The following is a 24,264-nucleotide window of genomic DNA, read 5'->3' as shown; positions in this document are numbered from 1 at the left end:
ACTGTCATTACATTAACTACCCTCCAGTCTTTAGGCTCCATGGCTGTTTTAAATGATAAATATTTTAAAAGATCTTAAGCAAAACTATTCATCTTGTTTACTGAGTTTTATCACAAAACAACTCTAATGCTTATATTTTACAATCGTACCTATTGCTGTTTGTTGTTAGACCTGTTGCACTTTGGTTGGGAAGAGTTTTGGGAGTCATCTGGGTTTCCAAGAAGACTGGATTCTTTGCAGACTGAGATGATTTTTATTTTGGGCTAATAAGAAGCATGCACGGACGTTTCTGCACTAGTTGACAGAGGCAAGTGCCTGGTCACAAAAGTTCATTTCGATACGATTGAATCATCTGAACATTGGTGCAAGCAGTGATTTTACAACCTGCAAAGAATCCACTTTTCTCAACTCCTACAGCCTACACCAGACAATGGACAATACACAGTCCCCCACTGGAACTGGCAGTTCTGTCCACTTGTGAGGAAATAAGCCAACTCTGAAATTTGATGGGATTCAAAATATGGGCTGAGAAGAAAGCAGGTATATTTTTACATTTAAAAATCCTGTACATCAGTTTTTAAAATCAGCTTTTTAAAAAAAGTTAGTCTTTTACATTTGACATATATACCATCTTATTGTTGACTTCCAATTAGTGAAAACTTCTGGTAGAAATATTATGCTGTACTCACTGTGACTAAAGACGGAGATGCTACTTAACCTTTTGCAAAAAAATAATGAAGCAGTATGATGCTATGGGGTTTACAAGAGAGGTCATTACATATAGGTCCAGTAATATATTCTCTTGAAACATGCAAGTATGGGCTTGTCTGTACCCAATAAAAACAAGAGTAGTCTATTTCATACTCATTATAATTTGCTGTTTTCACCAACTCTTATCCAAAAAAATGATAAGCAATGTACTTCAACCTTTGAAATAGAAAAGCTTTTTTACTTGAATATTTTACAGACTGACAATTATGTTAACACCACATTAATCTCCAGAAAACTGAAAGCCACTTTGATTTGATAGACAAGGGTCTAACCATGGTTGGCTTTCAAAACCACAACTCCCAAGACATTTGACAGAGTAAAACAAGTGCAGTCTCCAATTTCATTTCTATGCTGGCTACTATTTTTCTTTATACAGAACAGCCTGTATTTAGCAACACAGAGTACTACTACATTTTTGTAATTAATCAACCTAGAAATAATTAAGTTGAAAATTTGCAGGTACCTGTGCACTTACAAATGCAATTAGCAGTGTTTCAAATATATTTTGCAGTGGGAAAAGAACAGCTGTCTAACAGCAGAGGTGCAAGGAATGATGCAAAGACATTATAAAACACAGAGTACCACACACTTTCATAACAATGGCTGTATTTCCACGAAAGAAGACTCAAGACTATTGAATCTGCAAGTTTTACAGGAACAGAGAAACCTTCAGTACATTGGATTAAAACAGCCTCTAGTATACAAACAGTATCACAGTGGACTTTACAATTTCAGAAACAATGCAGCCACCTATGGGGTGCATGGGTTGGCAGCACTTTTTCACCCTTTTTTTCTTTTTTCCAGCTTAACTCAGTACCAGAGGTGGGAGCGTGGCGCCATGAGCTTTTATTAACAACTATCCAGGAGAGTTCCCCCAATTTAATAGGCCATTCCCACTGTTCTAGTCTGCTCATTGCACAATGGTCCTGAGGCTTGGAACCACGCACCAGGGCTCCTTCCAGAGCCCTGTATCTCAGGCTCTAAATCTAGCCACCAGAAATTTTTAACGATGACCACAGCTCCCTTTCCTTCCTTCCAGGGGCTATGAACATCACCTCTGCAGCATCCCCAGCCGACAAGGATTGCAGAAGACTACCAGGGAATAGAACTAGGGACCTTCTGCTTGGAAGTGCACAGCACATTTTTGTCACTAGGACCATATGAAAACAGTATTTGGTCTCCTAGTCACAAGTTATTAAAACAATCTGAGTTGGATAAAGTTACTTGCACTCATCAATCTCAGGTTCTTGAGTTCTGTTCATTGCCAGGTCAATGAACCAATAGCTTCTAGACCAAAGTTCTTCCCCAATTACCATTACAATCCACTTTGACATGGGATTTTATAGTTTGATGATAAAACTGTATACATGATTTTGTGTTTCTTTAAAATTGTTTTATAATGAAAACAATAAAACAGGTTGACAGTTTTCCCAAAAATTATTAATTTGACTAACCAATATTGGATTTTCATACATCAATTTATGAAAACTTTAGTAGGGGAAGGATAGTTTAACAAGTTCAGTAATACAACATTTGCTTTTCCTTTTTGTTTATTATTCTCCTGAAGTTGTAGTGTGAAATGTTCACAGGTATTGCGCCATAAGATTGCCTAGCAATATTAAGTCATGTCCCGGTTTGTATGAATTAGAATAAAAAAAAATATACATCCTGTTCTATCTATGGTGATCATGGAATGATGTAAAATTAATCACGTTTGAGCAAGTATGTCTTATGTGTCTCTTTCATAACCAGTTCACAACTCAACTCACTTGCACTGATACCACACTGTTAACCTACAATGGTTATGGGCTCAGTTCAAGCAATTACATGAGATATTGTTAATAATATTGCAAAACCTACAATGGTTATGGGCTCAGTTCAAGCAATTACATGAGATATTGTTAATAATATTGCAAAACCAAGATGTTGGGAGTGGAGTAGTGCCTAGTGGTTAGAGCAACAGGCTAAGAACCAAGGAAACCAAGGTTCAAATCATGCTTCTCTCACTCATGCTCCTTGTGGCCTTGAGCAAGTCACTTCACCCACCACTGCTTCAAGTACAATTTTTAAGTCCTCTTGGGCAGGGAAATAACAACAGAACTTGAACTGTAACTCACCTTGAGCGAGGAGTTAAAAAAGCTGGGTAATTAAATTTACAATAACTGCAATGAAACCCACGGTCATCAACTAATTTGACCGGCCTAACCTACACCATGTGGACCTACCAGATGAAACTAGTATTGATGGTATGTATGGATAACTGTCCAACTGGTTAAGGTGAGATACAAAGACAATAAAATGGAAAAACTATTTAAGTCTGCATCAAGACGGAAAAGAGCATTTGCAAAGATCTGACTAAAGATGGGCTATGAACAGCATTAGCATGTTCAGCACTTAAACTCCCCAAGGAAATGTGGGAAGAACTTCAGAACTTGTAGGCCGAATGAAAAACAGTAAGCTCTGTATAATTCAATTTATTGAGATGACAGTTGTATTCTGAAAAGCTTAGTGAGTACCCTAGTATGAATTCCTATTTGTGAAAATCAAATTGTACAAAGGGCAATTTTCAACGCCATTTCCAAGGTTAAATAGCAATTTACCCTCATCAATTGTCTGTTTGAAAATTGCCCTCCTTCAATCCATTTAAGCATGCGTAGTGTTCCACAACACATGTACTTTTTAGTTGAATTTCGGTGTGGCATTCCTGGGGCATGTTTTGGACAGGTTGGAAAATAATGTGTGTAGAATTGAAAATACTACAGTATCTCCGCAGCATGTCATTTTCTAAGAAAAATGTACCTACATAAAAAACAGTTGCAAAAGTATGTGGGTATAAAAAGGAAAGTATGTTTATAGTTTCCCTTTGACATTTAGTTCAAAGCAAAGTAAAAAAGTATCTGCAGACTGTACAAATGCAGTTTGAAAATTGCCCCCACGGTGACTGAAACTTTGAATGTTGATCATAAAATAGTATTTTAATCATTACTATCTTGTGAGGTTTGTTTGAGGATGGGACTGGGTAGTGTCGGCTGTATGCAACCCACCTGAGTGAGAATTTATGTGCATGATTACAAAGCAGAGGTCACTGGCTAAGCTGGAGAGAAGAAGCAGCATTCCAAGTGAGCACAATAGATAAATGCATACAGCAAAAATGCCCATCCACAGTCAAAAAACCAGTGAATGAATCACACTTGAAGTGTGTCAAGTGCAGAGAAAATGGCCTTTTTGCTAAAGAGTGCACAAGGAAATGCAAGTCCAAGACAGAAGAGCATAGAAAATCCATGAGCTGTATGACAGAAGACAAGCAATATGTTTGTGGCATGCGGTGCTCTCAATGAATCTTGGAGATTTGGATCATCAATTCTAGAACACACCACATGACACCAAACAAAAATTACTTTTCCACGTTGAAGAAAAACAACAGTAACATCATCTAAGTCGTGATGGGAAACAGGACAACCAAGTTGACAGATGTAAGAAGTATAGATTATAAGATCACCAATATCTTCTAAGGAAGTGAACAGCTCATAGAGCAACGAAGTAAACCGTGATTATATTAAGCATGACAAAAGCAGAGTACATGGTCTTGTCAGTATGTTTCAGCATGTCAGAGAAGTGACTTGGACGAGACAGCTCCTGTTCCAGCTTAAGCTAGGTACAGTGGACCAATACAAGTAAAGCGTTACAATAAAGCTGCTATTGCTCACAGCAAGAATTAAGTGAACAAGTTCAGGACAAAGCACATCACCATCAAACACCATCTCAGGAGGGAGATGGAACAGCAGAACTGATGTTTGTTCCAAGCGAACAAAATATTGCAGACATTCCATCAATCCACTGAACCAGAATTTTCACAAGACTCGCCAGAAAATAGCCAGCAAAGCAATCGCTGAAGTCATCGGGATCCCTTTGCATGGGGGACTGTAGGTGAAAGACTGTTTAGTGAGTTCCAAAATACAATAGTATTTGCTTTTCATGCTGTGTTTCTGTTATATTCCTGAAGACAGTTCAATGCAAAATGTTTTTGTCATTTCTATGTCATGCCCTATTACCTATGAAGAAAATAAAGAGATGCGTCTTGTTCCTGTCTGTGGTAATCATGGTGTCAGTAAATTAATCATATATGAGCAAGCATGTTATGGGCCTCTTTTTTAACCAGTTGCAATGGCATTGCATTATTAACCTACAAGTTTCCTCCACATGGTTACAAAATCCACCAAAATCCACCATTGGTTACAAAATCAAATGCCCAAAATGTTGGAATTATTAAAAGAGTGGTTGACTATAAATAAGGTTTGATATTTTTAGGCTGCTTGAAAAATTGAAGAATAAGGTCAGGAACAAAACTGTGGTCTGACATAATATACAACTCACATAAAAAAAAAATGGTACAAGTACAGTCAAACTCTGGGTCTGACAAAATCTGCAATTATCCACTACAGTGGATATGGCACAAATGATTAAAAGAAAAGAAGAAAGAGCAAGCAATTTGTTCACAATGGATGGCAGCGAGTCAGATATCTAACTGCTATTCTGTCAACTCAAGGCTTGAAGAATAGAGTATCTGCATTTGTCACTAAAGTGGAGAAATAGACTTGAAAAAAGCAAGACTTAAGCTGGAAAGATTTTGACAGAAAACAAGGATCATTAATTCAGGGTAAAGAAACAGAATTCTATAAAGTCAATTCAAACCTATTGAGATACTCAGTCTTTATGTCTGTTTTCTTTTTACAGGCTATCTAGGAAATAAAATATCTAAAAGTTACATTATTATTCTTCAGGTTGCTTTGCATACATGGTACATAAAGACTTGCTACTCGGCAGCCTACCTGGACCGGTGAACTTGGTGAGACAGATATTAAGATCAGCTGTGTCCCAAGCTTCGTGCCGACGTCATCTTCCAGGGTCAGCGGGTCCTTTAAAGCCCGCGGCAGAGCGGCGCACAGCTGCTGCCAGCGCATGGCTTAGACCAGCTTTGACCGAATTTGATACGCCTGAAGATTGTGTGTTTTCTTTTTTTTTTTTTAATGGGCCGGAATGAAAGGCTAGGATTGTTACCTCATCTCCAGCCATCCCGAGGTTAGGCCCTACGGACGCCCATGTTAATAGGCTAGAAATGCCACGAACAGACGGTGTTCGAGACATATGAAATGTCTCGTTGAGTCCGGGCAATGGCCCAACCCCCCCACAACCTCCAGGTGTGTCAGCAAGAGGAGGATCATCTGGAAGTGATTCAGCAAACGTAAGTGTTCGAGAATTAAATTCTCAACGACGAACTTTGTATTAACATCTTGCCTCAGTACACAACTCCATGAGGCAGAAAAATTAATCATCGCTGGCATGAATGAGGTCTCTCAGATTCTGTAGACGTTTCCAATATTACACTTGGGGACTTGTGGAGGGTATTGGTCAAATTAGACTCAAATTTGTCACATGTTAATACTTCTCTATCTTCCTTGGTGAATGTCAATAGACTTTCTATTCAGGATAATGGGAAAAGATTGACTGAGTTAGAATCTTCAGTTAAAACTATGTCTATGAAAATGCAAAATGTACAACATGCTGAGAATATGCATATAATAGATTGTTTGATGTTACACACAGAGTTAGAAAATATTGAGAACTTGATAAGAATTAAGAATTTAAGATTTGTTAATTTCTCAATAGCAAGACTGCTATCTCCATTAGAAATGTTTGTGAAGTTTTTACGAGAGAATTTAGCGTATAAAGATCATGAAATTCCATCTCTTTCAAAAATCTTCTATTTCTCTCCCCAGCCTAATAACATCTCAGGCAGGGTAGAGGAGAATAGCCCAGGGTTAACTACTTTTCTTGAGGAGTCACAATTGATGTTATAAATAGAAGAGCAACATTGTTTGTCTCTTTTTCTTTGGAAAAAGAGAAGGAGTTAGTGTTTGAAAGATTTTTTTAAAAACAAGGATATATTTTTCTGTGGCCAGAAAGTGTTTGTATTTCCGGATGTCTCTAGGCCTACCCAAGCTCGAAGAAGGCAGTTTTTAGCCCTGAAAAATAAAACCCTAGAAATAGGGGCTACATTTTATTTGAAATTTCCCTGTGGATGTTTTGTTAATTTTCAGGGTAAGAAGTTTCTTTTCGGAGCCACCCCACCTTGAAACTTTCCTAAAGGATAAAGCTGAGGTAAATCTGAGTCAAAGAGTACCAGATGAAGAAGGCCTGTAAGAAATTTAAGTTAACCACCTCCTCTCTGATTGCTATAAACTCAAGTTTGTCCTTATGAAGGGCCCCCATGATTATAAGGTTTTGTAAGTTGATAATGATTATTATTAGGAACTTCCTTTACTTGGAATTATGTAAACTTAAATACAAGATTACTTTCATTATGTGATGTAACATGATTTTTTTGTTAAAATACTGAAAATGTTTAATAAAGCCTTGCTACTCTAGCCACTTTCTACTGAGTTAGTACACCTCCTCCCACGAAATTGTCTTATATGGAAAATGAGTTCTGTTATGACATCAGTAGCATCTGGATTCTAGAAAGTGAGGAGGTCAGAGCAAGGGGGAAGAAGTTAGAGTTGCCAGAGTAGGCTGGTTCATACCCAGTTGGGCAAGTTCCGATTCTTGTGTGTATGGAAAAATGGGTGGACTTCTAATTTTTGGGTTAGTTTGGGTACTCTTTTTGAGGTTAAGTAGGGCAGGAAAAATCCCAGGCACCAGATCACCATGGTACCTAAAATTCAACACCTGACTCCTAAAAATCAACATAAAACACGGCCAGGCCTGAGCGGAAATGCAGCTGTAGTTGCCATCGGCAGAGTCCAGGCTGAGACACAGCTGCCAGTGGGGCCTGGAGAGGGATAGGACGCTCATCACTGTTAGCTTGGCCCAGGCCAGGGATACATATAAAGGGAGGAGAGAGTACCAAGAAGCTATGAAGGAGGGAGCTGAGGAGGATGAAAGAATGCCTTGAAGGAGGAAAAGATGCTATTAGTGTGGAGATTGCCTGGAAGCTAAGACAGAGAAAGACGTGCTTGGAAGCAGGGGAAGAAACTGGAAGAGATGGGAATAATGCCTGAAAGGAGATGAAGAAGAGAACAAATAAAATCAAAAAATTAAAACAAGGTAAAGAAGGGAAACTTTCCCTGACTCTTCCCCCAATAAAAACAACACCACACTTCCTATATCATAGATAAAACAAAAAATATATTTAAAAAAGAGAAAAAAAAAGTAAACAAAAGAAAGCATAGCTTCTAAAAAATGTGGCTGGTGCCCACATTTCTAAATATTTTTCCAATCCTAAGTATGCGTACAACATTTTAAGTACACAGTTTATGTACATTCCTTATTCACTGCATCAGCCTTCAGTTAGCGCACACTAACCCGAAAATCAGCGTTCCCCCCCCCCCCCCCCCCGAAGCGTGTATGTTTGGCAATTTACTGCTAATTATCGTGCATAATTGAGATCAGACTTGTTTATCATGTAATATTGGCTGGGAGGGAGATCATGGTGAACTGGGAAGGGCGAGGGTTGTTCAGACGAAAAAAACAGAAGGGTCTTGATGACCTGGAGACGGAATGGGCGAACTGGCGGAGGAATCGGAAAACTGACAATAAGAACATAAGAACACAAGAAATTGCCATGCTGGGTCAGACCAAGGGTCCATCAAGCCCAGCATCCTGTTTCCAACAGAGGCCAAACCAGGCCACAAGAACCTGGCAATTATCCAAACACTAAGAAGATCCCATGCTACTAATGCAATTAATTAGTCACTAACCAACCTCTTTCCCTTTTCAAAAATACTCCAACATGAACATGTAAGGGAATAATTGCTTGGTGGTAATCTTGTACGGAGGTGATCCTATGAGGGTAACCGATTTGCAGTTATCCTCTCGTGGACCTCCGTCTATTATTCTTTTATTAATTTGACCGAGATAATCAACAAATAGTAGTAAAACCGGCTGATAAAGGGGGCTCTATTGTGATACAAAGCAGACAACAATACATCACAGAAATAGAGCGCCAACTCAATGATATTGAGTTTTACCAACTATTGTCAGAGGATCCAACTGAAGATATCAAAAAGAGAATAGATCTTATAGTGGACCAAGCACGAAAAGCGAACTGGATTACAGAGAAGGAGGCTTGATTTCTGACAGTTAAACATCCAACCTGTCCGGTGTTTTACACCGTACCAAAGATACACAAATCACTTGAGTCCCCTCCGGGACGTCCAATAGTGTCCTCAAAAGGGTCGCTTCTAGAGCCACTCTCCCAGTTCGTGGATAGGTCCCTTCGTGGGTATATCCCACAGATCACCTCATACCTACGGGACTCCGCACACCTAATGACTCTTCTACAGGACCTTCATCCAGAACCAGAATGTACTTACCTAGTAACCATAGATGTGACAGCCTTGTATACTAGTATACCTCAGAATGAGGCAATTGAGGTTATAACGGCGAAGTTAACATCAACCAGTATACGACGGAGAACTCCAGTAACCTTCATCCAAGAACTTGCTAGCATTGCACTTCAAGAGAACTATTTCATGTTTTTAGGGAAGTATTACAAACAAATCAAAGGAACAGCTATGGGGGCCACTATGGCCCCCGACTTGGCTAACTTATACATGTCAGAGTTTGAGGAAAGATGGGTATATCGGAACAACTATGAAAGTCATATTAAACTGTGGAAAAGATTCATCGATGACATCTTTGTCATATGGCATGGAGAAGAGGAGGAACTGAAACTTTGTACAATGGCTAAACAGTTGTAATCCACATTTACATTTCACAAGCCAACATCACAAGAACAGTATACCGTTTTTGGACATTCAAGTTATGCTTACAGAAGAAGGATTTCAATTCACCATATACCGGAAACCTACAGACAGAAACACATTGTTACACTATTCATCTTTTCACCCAAATCATCTCAGAAACAATTTACCAGTGGGGCAATTTCTCAGGCTGAGGAGATTGTGCTCCACTGTTACAGAGTTTAAGACACAAGCAGAAGACATAACCAGAAGATTTTTGCAAAGAGGGTATCCAGCAGCAACAGTGAAAAAGGCGTACAAACGGGCCAGATGGGCCAATAGAGAGCTGCTTCTCCAGCCTAAAACTAACACTGAGAGCGAGAAATTAATATGTGTGTTACCACACACACCACAAACCCATATGTTAAAAAAAAGCATTTTAAAATACTGGCCCATTCTACAAGTTCATCCTAATTTAAAGGAAAAACCCACTTTTGCCCTCACAAAAGCACAAAATCTGAAAGATTACATTGTACATTCCAATTTACTACCCGTACAAGTTCGCAGTCAAGACACACAAAGAGGACAAAAAGCATGTGGGAAATGCAGTGCATGTCAGTTCATGCATGAGGGCACAGAGGTAATCATCCCGGGACGGAGGAAATACACCTATAAAGGTTTTTATACCTGCAACTCAACAAGAGTCATCTACGCACTCTGGTGCGCCTGCCACAAGGTATATATTGGCAAGACAATGCGTAAGATTAAAAACAGGCTTCAAGAACATGTCAGTCGACTGCGACACAAAACTGAAGGGGCTCCTTTAACAGATCATTGGCAACAAATGGGGCATCCATCAGAAGAATTCAAAGCGGCGGTCCTTTTTCAATTACAAGAACATCCAAGGGGAGGCGACCTGAATACAAGACTTACACAGATGGAACAGAAGTACATATATACATGGGACACAGTGAACCCAAAAGGACTGAATCGGGAAATCGATTGGACAATATTTTGGTAAAACCGTTTTGTTATCAGCACCAATGAACTCGGAGGATAATATTATGGGAAAGGACCTCACTTTGACATTAAGCTGAGGGCAAGTCATCAGAATGCAGTGAAGCCTCAATTAAGAAAGATCAAGTACACAAATTGTAAAAGCAGCAGCTGACTCTCCATATTAAACTTTTGATTCACGCATCATGATCATTCAAAATTACCCCTTATTACAGGGGGCACAAGTTCCCTAATAGGTCAGCCAAAGGCTGAATCACTTCAGTAGTAACCGCAGAGATACCAAGGCAGATGACTACAGGCTTTTTTTAGCCACAAAAGCATTATCAACCTTAAGAAACCTCCACGGATGCATTTAATTATCCCGAAGAGACTAAATATTTCATTTAACAGCTAGCAGCTAACCTATGGGTCGGCGTGGCCCACAGACCCGCCGAGGCATTGCCCCCTGTTTGAAGATGTTGTTGAAAAATCGTGATATCACATCGGACGTGGTGAGAATCAGTCACTCACCAGATCCGTTTCACACGTAGAAATATACGTTTCATTATCAACATCTCACCGGGAGGTCCGCTAATGCCGGCAAGGAGATGGAACAAAAAGTTCTCAACCCACATACAGGCACGGCAGTTAGACCCACCCGTGAGATGGCATCAAACCTGCCCTTTCATAGAGCAACAAGAAGTTTTTAATTTACAAACAGGCGCGGCTGTCAGCCCCGCCTGTGAGACGCCCTCTATTGAATCAAACCCGCCCTCTAAAAGAAAAAATTAAGAGTGGCTAGCCCCGCCTGGAAAACGCCCCTGGTTTAATTTATGCCGCCCTCTGAAAAGGAAAAAAAACTTCTGAACGGACGTGGTGAGCACCGGTTCTCTACCAGGTCCGCTCTATAAGGCAGAAACACATAGACAAAATTAAGCAGTTCCCCGTCAGGTCCGTTCCCGCCGGAAAATTCAAAGCATCATTTTAATTCCCTACATCTGAGATAGCCTCGGTCTGACAGAGAGTAGGAGGTGGGCTCCTTAGGCAGGTCTATATAAACAGTCAGAACTGAGCTGACGCCCAGACAAGCACTACAGGCGTCCCACGTACGACAAAGAAAAGCAGCACAACAGTAAGTTTTTAAAGGCAAGGTGGGTCTTAGGCTAAGTATTGTCATTAAATGTGCAATAAAGGCTATAGAAGGCTTTTGCTATTCAAGATTAACTTTTTCATATATTGAAGGTTTTCCACACGCTGTGAACCCAGTATTGGACACAGCTCATTCTTCCATAGTCCCTGAAGCAGGCACCCCGTGCCGAAACATGGCCCGTGTCGGACAAGCAGCTCCGTACTCATGAGACATTTCAGAGGTGACGTCCTGATAAGTATGAAATCAAATACCAGTGGGGCGGAAAAGCAGCAGGGGAGAAGGGATTTTTAGTAAAAATTAAAAAATTGAAAATTCCAAAAAAATAAAAAAAGATGTCGGTCAAATTAATAAAAGAATAATAGACGGAGGTCCACGAGAGGATAACTGCAAATCGGTTACCCTCATAGGATCACCTCCGTACAAGATTACCACCAAGCAATTATTCCCTTACATGTTCATGTTGGAGTACTAATGCAATTAATAGCAGTGCTATTCCTTACGTAAACTTGATTAATAGCCGTTAATGGACTTCTCCCCCAAGAACTTATCCAAGTTCTCCTCCAAGAACTTTTGAACCCAGCTACACTAACTGCACTAACCACATCCTCTGGCAACAAATTCCAGAGCTTTATTGTGCGTTGAGTGAAAAAGAATTTTCTCCGATTAGTCTTAAATGTGCTACTTGCTAACTTCATGGAATGCCCCCTAGTCCTTCTATTATTCAACAGTGTAAATAACCGAGTCACATCTACTCGTTCAAGACCTCTCATGATCTTAAAGACCTCTATCATATCCCCCCTCAGCCGTCTCTTCTCCAAGCTGAACAGCCTAACCTCTTCAGCCTTTCCTCAGAGGGGAGCTGTTCCATCCCCTTTATCATTTTGGTTGCCCTTCTCTGTACCTTCTCCATCGCAACTATATATTTTTTGAGATGTGGCGACCAGAATTGTATACAGTATTCAAGGTGCAGTCTCACCATGGAGCGATATAGAGGCATTATGACATTTTCCATTTTATTAACCATTCCCTTCCTAATAATTCCTAACATTCTGTTTGCTTTTTTGATTGCTGCAGCACAATGAACTGACTATTTTAAAGTATTATCCACTATGATGCCTAGATCTTTTTCCTGGGTGGTAGCTCCTAATATAGAACCTAACATCGTGTAACTACAGCAAGGGTTATTTTTCCCTATATGCAACACCTTGCACTTGTCCACATTAAATTTCACCTGCCATTTGGATGCCCAATCTTCCAGTCTTGCAAGGTCCTCCTGCAATGTATCACAGTCTGCTTCTGATTTAATTACTCTGAATAATTTTGTATCACCCGCAAATTTGATAACCTCACTCGTCATATTCCTTTCCAGATCATTTATATATATATTGAAAAGCTCCAGTCCAAGTACAGATCTCTGAGGCACTCCACTGTTTACCCTTTTCCACTGAGAAAATTGAACATTTAATCCTACTCTCTGTTTCCTGTCTTTTAACCAGTTTGTAATCCACGAAAGGACATCGCCTCCTATCCCATTACTTTTTAGTTTTCGTAGAAGCCTCTCATGAGGGACTTTGTCAAACGCCTTCTGAAAATCCAAATACACTATATCTACCAGTTCACCTTTATCCACATGTTTATTAACCCCTTCAAAAAAATGAAGCAGATTTGTTAGGCAAGACTTCTCTTGGGTAAATCCATGTTGACTGTGTTCCATTAAATCATGTCTTTCTATATGCTCTACGATTTTGATCTTGAGAATAGTTTCCACTATTTTTCCCGGCACTGAAGTTAGGCTCACTGGTCTATAGTTACCCGGATTGCCCCTGAAGCCTTTTTTTAAATATTGGGGTTACATTGGCCACCCTCCAGTCTTCAGGTACAATGGATAATTTTAATGATGTTACAAATTTTAACTAATAGATCAGAAATTTCATTTTTGAGTTCCTTCAGTACCCTAGGATGCATACCATCTGGTCCAGGTGATTTGCTACTCTTTAGTTTGTCAATCTGGCCTACTACATCTTCCAAGTTCACAGTGATTTCGTTCAGTTCGTCTGAGTCATCACCCCTGAAAACCATCTCCAGAACTGGTATCTCCCCAACATCCTCATTAGTAAACACAGAAGCAAAGAATTCATTTAGTATTTCTGCAATGGCCTTATCTTCCCTAAGAGCCCCTTTAACCCCTCTGTCATCTAATGGTCCAACCAACTCCCTCACAGGTTTCTTGCTTTGGATATATTTTAAAAAGTTTTTATTATGAGTTTTTTGCCTCTATGGCCAACTTCATTTCAAATTCTCTCTTCACCTGTCTTATCAATGTTTTACACTTAACTTGACAATGCTTATGTTTTATCCTATTTTCTTCAGATGGATCCTTCTTCCAATTTTTGAAGGATATTTTTTTTGGCTAAAATAGCCTCTTTCACCTCACCTTTTAACCATGACTGTAATTGTTTAGTCTTCCTTCCACCTTTCTTAATGCGTGGAATACATATGGACTGCGCCTCTAGGATTGTATTTTTAAACAATGTCCAAGCCTGTTGAACACTATTAACCTTTGCAACTGCACCTTTCAGTTTTTTTCTATTTTCCTCATTTTATCAGTTTCCCTTTTGAAAGTTTAGTGTTAGAGCTGCAGATTTACTTATTGTCCCCCTTCCAGTTATTAGTTTAAATTTGATCATGTTATGATCACTGTTGCCAAGTAGCCCCACCACCGATATCTCTCTCACCAAATCCTGCGTTCCACTAAGAATTAAGTCTAAAATAGCTCCCTCTCCTTTTGGTTCCTGAACCAATTGCTTCATGAAGCAATCATTTATTACATCCAGGAACTTAATGTCTCTAGCACGTCCTGATGTTACATTTACCCAGTCAATATTGGGGTAATTGAAATCTACATAAACAGGTGCAGGAAAGACGATAAGGTCCCATTCAAAATTTCACCATGTATTTATTATATATCCAAAAAGATCACAGTGCGTTCAAAACGGCAACTCCTTCAAGTAAACAAAAAGGTTTTTTATAAATCTGTCCCCCGACACGGTCCGTGTTTCGTGTTAACTGCATCAGGAGGGACCACAAAAGTATAATCTAAAATAAAATAAATTAAATAAATAGGAATGGAAACAAATAGGCTGCAAACAAATATAACATAGCTATTACATACCTCAGTAGTGGTTTCACAGGAGCGCAAGCGCCTTATCAAATTGACAGCCATTTAAAGGGGAAAAAAGGGCGCGAAAGGTAAACCCTCTCGCGAGATGCTGGAACAGCGAATGCGCACAGCAACACACATGTAGAATTAATGGGTATTTAAAAGAATTGGTACCATTCTATCTCCTTGTTAAGGCCGTTCGGAAGGACCGTATCAAGCGTAAAAATCCAGCGCTGCTCCCTCCGACCGAGTATCCCGGAGAAATCACCCCCCCGTGAAGGACGGGCGACCACCTCCAGGACCAGGAAGGAGAGAGCATCGATAGAATGACCCACCTGGGTCATTCTATCGATGCTCTCTCCTTTGATAAGGCGCTTGCGCTCCTGTGAAACCACTACTGAGGTATGTAATAGCTATGTTATATTTGTTTGCAGCCTATTTGTTTCCATTCCTATTTATTTAATTTATTTTATTTTAGATTATACTTTTGTGGTCCCTCCTGATGCAGTTAACACGAAACACGGACCGTGTCGGGGGACAGATTTATAAAAAACCTTTTTGTTTACTTGAAGGAGTTGCCGTTTTGAACGCACTGTGATCTTTTTGGATATATAATAAATACATGGTGAAATTTTGAATGGGACCTTATCGTCTTTCCTGCACCTGTTTATGTGGATACTTGCTTATGTGCAAGGTTGCTTCTGTTGTTTTTGGTAATTGAAATCTCCCATTATTATTGCACTGCCAAATTGATTTGCTTCCCTGATTTCTCTTAGGATTTCATCATCTGTCTGATCATTTTGTCCAGGTGGACGGAAGTAGACTCCTATTACTATACTCTTACCCAACACACATGGGATTTCTACCCATATAGATTCTACTGAGCATTTAGTCTCTTATATGATCTTTATCCTGTTGGACTCTATACCCTGCCGGACATAAAGTGCCACAACCCCGCCAAGTTGATCCTCCCTATCATTGCGATATAATTTGTACCCTGATATAGCACTGTCCCATTGGTTATCCTCCTTCCACCAAGTTTCTGTGATGTCAATTATGTCAATCTCATCATTTGCTGCTATACACTCTAACTTTCCCATCTTACTTCTTAAACTTCTGGCATTGGCATACAGACATTTCAAAGTGTGTTTTTTGTTTGTTTTAACAACCTGCTTTTCAGTTGTTTGGGATAATTCGGAACTCATTAGCTTTGGTGATTTTTTACATATAGGCATATGAACTATGTTTGCATTTAATGGAACCTCTCTATTGCGATGCCCTAACTCTCCTGTTTCATTAGTATCCTTCAAGGATACATTTCTACAAACCATGCACTGCTGAGTGACTTTCAGCTTTCCCCCTTGTTCTAGTTTAAAAGCTGCTCTATCTCCTTTTTGAAAGTTAGTGCCAGCAGCTTGGTTCCACTCTGGTTAAGGTGGAGCCCATCCTTTCAGAAAAGTCTCCCTTTTCCCCAAAAGTTTCCCCAGTTCCTTACAAAGCTGAATCCCTCTTCCCTGCACCATCGTCTCATCCAACCATTGAAACTCTGGAGCTCTGCCTGCCTCTGGGACCTGCACGTGGAACAGGAAGCATTTCAGAGAATGCCACCCTGGAGGATCTGGATTTTAACTTCCTACCTAAAATCCTAAATTTGGCTTCCAGAACCTCTCTCCTACATTTTCCTATGTCGTTGGTGCCCACATGTACCACGACAGCCGGCTCCTCCCCAGCACTGTCTATAATCCTATCTAGATGACGCGTGAGGTCTGCCACCTTCGCATCAGGCGGGCAAGTTACCAGGCGTGCATGTTTTAAAATACATCAATTTACGTGACAAGTCCTACCTGTTTTTGTGTGTAAAATATATGCACGTATATTCTAAAAAAATAGTAGGAAAAGAACATGCACTCAATGCACTGAAACATTCGCTTTCAATGTATTGCATGTGTTTGCGCGTAGGTAGATATACCGTATTTTTGCATATATATACAGCCTGCACCTGTGTACAGTCCGCATAAAAGTAATCCTAGCAGATGTAAAATCGATATATAACTCGCACCTATACCACTTACTAACAAAGCTGCGTATGCTTCATATATATTGCTAAAAATATCTAGTGATGTTCATTTGTTTCTTCTGTTTGGTGAAAAAACAGAATGCATTCATATATATTTTTTTTTTAATATGCACATATCTGGTATTTCTGCCTGCACTATAATGCCTATAGTGAGGTACGCACGTATTGTAAAACGAATATAACCTGCACCTTTGTTTACCCCACATCAGTGACTGCTTGAATGTAAAAACGTGTATACCCCACAGGTTATACGCATGGAAATACGGTATGTGTATTTTATAAAATGTGAATATCTGATGATACACGTGGTTTAAAAAATACTATCATAGAAATCCGCATGGCTATATATGCGCATATATGGGACCAGACAGAGTTGTTAGAAAGTTATCCTCAAAGTGAGTAAAAGTACACTTTGTGGAACATCATGTGTACTTTTACCTGCACTGAGGGTGGACAATATCATTTCTGCAGGTAAAATAGTTTATCAGCAGAAATGGCTTTCATTATTATCCTTTTAGTGTCTGATTTACTAAGCTTCCATCCAAGCATCCTAAGAACAGGAGAACAGCCTTAGTAGAAGATCTGGAACTCTGTGCTATCTGAGATAAATAATTTGCTCTCCGATAACTTCCTAGCACTCAATACTAACAAAACAGAGCTACTCCTTCTCTCCCCTCCTAACAACCCCTCACGCTATCTCTCCCCCACATCCCAACTACCTGATCGCCCTCCTACACTACAAGTCCGCAACCTTGGCATTATAATAGATGACCAATTTAACCTTAAAAAATTCATTTCAGCCACTATAAAAAGCGGATTCTTCAAACTCCACACACTGAAGAGAATCAAACCTCTTCTTCATACCTCCGACTTCCGCACAGTTCTGCAAGCTATGATCCTGTCCAAACTTGATTATTGTAACGCTATCCTCCTTGGCTTACCAAAAAGTACCCTACAACCTCTACAGTTATTACAAAATGCTGCGGCACGCATCCTTACCAACACACACCGTCATGACCACATCACACCAGTCCTTCAATCTTTACATTGGCTCCCTGTAACCTCCAGGATAATATATAAAGTACTCACGCTAATACACAAAGCAATTCATAATCAGGACATGCAATGGTTCCCAGAACATCTCCTGCTTCACACTCCGACAAGACCCACAAGAACACATCACCTAGCCAAACTCCAAATACCCTCTCCTAAGTGCTTGAAACATATCACCTTTAGAGAGCGATCCTTTATCATATCAGGAACCTCCCACTGGAACAAAATGCCTTCCCAACTACGCCAGGAACCTTGCCACAAAACATTTAAGCACAATCTTAAAACATGGCTGTTCAAACTAGCGTATCCTGACTAATAAACTGACTCCCCACATAGATTCGACATCACCGTCCATTTGACCACCTACCGACCGCTCATTTGACCCTCTCACCTTCTTTTTTTCTCTCCCTACCCCATCTGACCCTCTCCCCACCCTTCTGACCCTCGCCCATTCTACACCCCCCACCCTCTCCTTCCCCCCCTCTTTACTCTAGGTTCCCTCCTCTTCTTCCCCCCCAATCATCCTTATTGCTTATTTAACCTACTTGTTAATATCAACTTGTACATTTGTATATATTTCTCGTATTATTCTCCCCTGCCCTTGTTAATCCCTACCTGTTAATGTTATTATTGTAAAGCCTGTTGCTAATTTATGTTACATTGTGAACCGAGGTGATGTTTTGCAAACGTGCCTCGGTATATAAGAAACCTCTAAATAAAATAAATAAAATAAATAGTAAATCAGGCCTTTAGTTTGTTAAACTGGTAGAACAAACCAGTGAATTAAAAATATCAAGTTTCCATGTCCTTTTCTCAGTGGATCTTATGAATAATTGTTCATTCTTTTTAGACCATAGATATTTCATTTTGTGTGTTTATTATCTATGGCTGGTGATATTTTTTCATTTTAAATGTTATATATCTTATTTTATAATCCCAGATCTTCTAAAATCTCTTCAGCTATTGATGGATATTGTATTCCTATTCTGGAGAATCCAAGAATACACAAAGGGCCAGATTTTTTAATCTATGCCCGATTTTATAACATGCGCGCGCAGCCACGCGCATGTTATAAAATCCAGGGTCGGCACACCCAAGGGGGTGCACACTTGTGCGTGCCGAGCCCTAGGGGAGCCCCGATGGCTTTCCCCGTTCCTTCCGAGGCCGCTCCCTTCCCCTATCTAACCCGCCCCCAGCCCTACCTTTATTATTTAAGTTGCACCTGCCTCTGGGCAGGCGTAGGTTGCGGTGCGCGATCCCCCAGCCTAGCAGGCCTTCGGAAGCCTCTGGCCACGCCCCCGCCCCAGGACATACGCGCGTCCTGGGGCTTGCGCGCTTTGCTGAGCCTATGCAAAATAGGCTCGGTGCGCAGGGCTTTTAAAATCTGCCCCAAAGACTACAGCTTATGAATTTAATTATTCTTCCAACTGAATTAAACCCAAATGTTAGAAAAAGATCCCTGCAGATTTCTAAATACTCCAACAATTCCATCACTTCTCAATCAAAAAATGTTTTCATAGATCTAATAAATCTTCATTCATACCCACTTTACATCCCTATATGTCTGCTATTGGAATATGATTTCAGCTACAGCTGTTACTAGAGAAATATCCACCTAGCGGTTAGTGAGGCGAGCTGAGAACTAGGGAAGCCAGGGTTCAAAATCCTGGTGATGCTCCTTGTGACCTTGGGCAAGTCACTTTACCCTCCACTGCCACAGGTACAAATGTAAGGGCTCATTCACTAAACTAAAATGCTGTTTTCGCGCGGTAAACGGCCTAATGCGAGGTATTTCAAATACCTCGCATTATTTCAACCCAGGCATCACACATTTTTAAATAAGCTGATTAGCAGCTTGTTTAAAATGCCTGCTAGTCAGTTTATAAATACCCTAAACGATGCAAATCAAATAGCATGGCTTGATGTAAACAATTAAGTTCAGTTTTTTGATCTGAAGTAATGTGCAGCTCATTCTCCTGGGAGCATCATGTTAAGTCCCGATGCTCCTGGGGTCCTGTCTTAAAGGGGTTAACAGCCCCGAGCAAGCCTCCCCCGCAACATTAGTAGTCAAAAGTCCTGGAGATCTGCACAGAATCCCTGCCTCACTACACTCCCCCTGCCATTCCTGGAGGTGGCTGAGGTGCATGAATTAAAATAAAAAGTTTAAACAGTCAGTGCCAAGCTCCACTCCCATCCCCTCTCCTTCAATCAAAGAATTTGGCACCCAGAGGCTGGGACCCCCACCCTCCTGACCCCTCACTTCCCCCTTACTACCAAATGAGTCCCTCGTGGACCAGTAGGGCTCAGAAAATCCCTAGGCTTTGGGTCCGGTGGCCGCTACTTTTCAAAACACCACCAGCTGGACCCTTGCCCAGTCACATGGTATTCATTAAGAAATACTGATATGGAAAGGAACATATAAGCAAAGCATTTAGAACCGAATGCAATCACACTATGTTATACACCATAATGATTATTAAAATTTGATCTTATCCTTACCTGGATAGATGGCTTGTTTAAGTGACCCAGATTTGAAGTTGTTTGTCTTGGTTCGTGTCCCAAGACCATCATATTAGCATTGATCAACCTAAAGGCATCAATAACAACCTGTAAAAACAAGGTGTCATGTCAATTATTTTTAGAAAATGTAAGCAATGGTGCCAAGTAACACTGGACAGAACATGATATGCTCATATCTGTTTTGGCCTTTCTCCAGAAAATCACTTAATTACAATCTTAATACAAAAAAATAGCATCCTGCTGAGTGAACCATCAACACACCACCATCTATCTACTAATGCAAAGTGGCACTAATTATTGCAATTTCTCTGAAAATATTCATATATATATACATACATACACACACACACATATATATATAAAATGCAGAATTTAAAATACATCTCCTACTTAGCATATTTATCTTGACATAAAAATAATGCATAAGTTTACTAACTACATTTTCTTCAATCAATATGAATGACAAAGAGAGGCTAGAACTGAAAGTGAGCACAAGCTAAGGGACAGAGTCTCAAGCCCAGTCCTGTCACATCAACTATACCATCATAGTACTTGAAATGACAACAAAATTATAGCCAGCAAGGAACCTGGCCTTTTTATTCCCTTCTAGTCAGATAATTTCTGCTTCTTTTGATTAAAAGTAGTAATAATATCTGCTCCATTTGATGAACTAAAAATGTTCTGTTAGGGCTGTAGACAAAAAAGTCCCCCAAAAACTCAAGGGCATTTGTGATTCACAACATATGATACTAGAAATCCATGTGCGTTTGCTCTCAAATTCTAAGGGGCCGAAGTAACAAGACCTACACTGATATCTGCGCCAATTTTTCTGCATGGATTTTTTTTGTGTGCGCGCAAAACCCAGCGGAAGCATTGGATGCAACAATGGCCACATATGCAAATTATATATGTGCATATAATCCACGTACACCAAACACATGTGCCATAATGCACGCAGTATTGCGCACTCATGGCTCTATGTAGTAAATCATGTGGACACCCATCGGAGGGTGGACATCTGTGATTGATCCTCATGGAAAAAGCCATTCTTTTTCAAAAAAGTGAATTCATCAGGGTCTAGAAGTTGATGTGAAGGTGGATAAAGCAATATTTAACCCTTCAAGAATGGACTTCGCCTGCTGGCGTGAGTGTGAAGTGCAGATTGGCGATTCTGCCTCACTGAGAAGCTGCCTTCTCTATACCCTTCGTCTGCTGCTTGGCTGACCCACAAATGCATCAGAAAACCGGACTCCACACCAGTGCTTTCACTTAACATGCCTTGAGCCAGGCGCTAAAAACCCACATTAAAAAACCTGCACTAACCCAATCTCCCTGTTAGTGCAGCTCCCTGCATAGCCTGTGATAATCGCCTCCTTTGCATGCCATTAGCATGCATTCACGCAGAACAAGCCACGGGTTGGTAAGCAGGTTTGTGTGTGTGTTTTTCCCCATGCTCAAACCTTTATTACATACCCATCTAGAGTTTGTGTGGGAAACCGTGCAGATAAAGCCATGCACACTACAAACTGAAACCACTGACATTGGCCCCTAGGAGAGGTAACAAATGCTTAAAGATCACAGTACTGTCATGTACCTAAATCACTATCTTATCACTTCTAACCAAAGTCATGTTATGATCTAATTCTTTTGCCAAGATTACTTTATGCTTTTGGAATCCAATTGCTTGTCATCTTCATACGCTTGATTTGTCTCCCACAGATTTGAAAACCTTATGTAGAATTTTTGGACATGTTCCTGTTGTTGTTGTCTTGGCAAACCAACCTTGCAATCAGACTAACAGTTCACTATATTTTTTATTGCTTGTTCTTGAGTAAATATAAACTATACAGGGGCAAATATTTTTCAAGAATATTTTATCACAATAATTAATACACATTTGACTTGATATAAAATCACTAATCTACATTATTTAACGACTTACACGCAGATTATTATTTGGATGGCCCATGATAAACTAAATGATAGTGCAAAAAATGCAGTGTGCTCAGATATAGGTTTAGGGTAAGTGTGCATAGAAAACCTCAAACGTATAATACCTATTTTAGTTAAAAGGGTAGTGTATGCCTTCAACCAGCAATGTTTAGACACTGCCAGGGAGGATAATCAGTATGAAAAATTAAGAACTAAACAGACTGTAAAACATCAGTGCTAAGTGCACATTTTAAATTTAGACAGTTCTATCAATCTTACCCCCATATGTCACAATCTCTGACACGATTCTTCATTTAAGAGTTGTGAAAATTAGGTTTAAGTCATAACCTTATCTTCCCAAAAATAAACTGTGAATAATATCGATATGCAAAGCTTTAAGTTGAAACTGTATTTCTAGAACAGTAATCTAATTGCTGGCCAGGCTGAATAATACACATCACTAAAGAATTTAAGAACATTTTTTAAGTATAATTTCACTCATCTACAAAACATGTTCTTGAAACTGACAGTTTCTGTATATCCATATGTTTTCCTCCTTCATAAATCTAAGTGTTTCTTCCTTTTTTTTTTTTTTATACAGTAATCCCCATCTCTAAAGGTTGGTCTCTTAGCACTGTACAATTTTGTAAATAACTTTCACATAAACATGCTGCACTTTTACTGGCTATTTAACTGTTGAAATTTTGGTTTAATGCAATTTTTTTCAATACTAAACATCTGTAAATACCCATGGAACATGCATAACAAACAGATGTGAACTCTAAATACAAAAAATAAAGCAAAACAAAGCATTCTAACAGTCTCTGGAGGATTATATAGGAAATAGAACAAACAACAATTTACCCTGAGGAACAAGAAACAATAATTTGGCATGGCACAATAATCGCTGTTTGATTTACTTCATGACGGCTCCAGTACTCCATCTGAATTTCACTGTATTGTATGACTGGAAATAGGGGAAAAGAGAGCTTATTTGTGCAGCTGTGGCATGCATGTGTTTCATTACAGAAGTTATTTCTGAAGATATATGCAACTTTTATGAAGATAATATAACATAACCTATCAAGTATGGCTACCTATTCATATGCTTTATATAAAAAAAAATTAAAATTGGCCACAATTAACTGCACATTTCGAATATAATCGTAAGGCCAAAAACAACAGAAGAAAAAAAGCATTTCATTATGTATATATAATGGTTTCTAATTGAATTAATAAATTTCAGTGATTTTGTTTTAGCAATTTTGATAGCCAATAAAAATAGAATACGTTCAACTATGGTGAATAACCACATAATTTAAAGGCATTCATGGCCATCACTATAGCAACTGCATTAATGAAATTAGTAAAATCAACTTGCAGTCTAAAATCTGATCAAATGAGCAATAAAAGTATTAAATCAGTAATGCCTTGTATACTCTAATTTCTGCAAAATCTCGCAATTGCTTTTTGTACTAACAAAATCCATTCCCCCTTTAGAGCCTCATATCAAAATAAATAGACTCATTAATGTCCAGAGCACTAATGAGTAATAGGTGAAGTAGGTGTTAATTATACCACAGTAAGATTCAAGAATATGCCCTGGTGGGTAATGGGAGGTGTGTACAAGCTGAAGGCTCTTCCCTCTGTTTGTGTATTTTAGAAAGACAGCATGATGCAATCAGATGACAGCAAAGTGGTCGCCTCCTGGTGAAGAATGGAAACTTTAGACACAGTAAAATGAATACTGCACACCCTAAGGATTAATTAATGCAGAGCAAAAAAATCCCATTTTTCCAAAGTTTCTAAAATTCTTGGAATAGCCGAATGTATCACTGCCCTAAGTCTACTGCCTTCCTTAAAT

General features: G+C 39.5%; 1 protein-coding gene across 2 annotated transcripts in view; it reads right to left on the bottom strand.

Moving 5' to 3' along the window:
• Window positions 1–24,264, bottom strand: part of PSMD14 (proteasome 26S subunit, non-ATPase 14) — a 204,025-nt gene that overhangs the window by 36,610 nt on the left and 143,151 nt on the right. For both annotated transcript variants that reach the window (XM_029605601.1, XM_029605600.1), the window contains exon 7: window positions 20,448–20,555. In XM_029605601.1, coding sequence (XP_029461461.1) covers window positions 20,448–20,555 — 108 coding nt within the window. The remainder of the gene's footprint in view (window positions 1–20,447; window positions 20,556–24,264) is intronic.

Source organism: Rhinatrema bivittatum, chromosome 6 (genome assembly GCF_901001135.1).
Source record: "Rhinatrema bivittatum chromosome 6, aRhiBiv1.1, whole genome shotgun sequence".
Taxonomy (NCBI): Eukaryota; Metazoa; Chordata; class Amphibia; order Gymnophiona; family Rhinatrematidae; genus Rhinatrema; species Rhinatrema bivittatum.
Note: the sequence above shows the minus strand (reverse complement) of the source record. Positions and strands in the feature narration are given on the sequence as shown.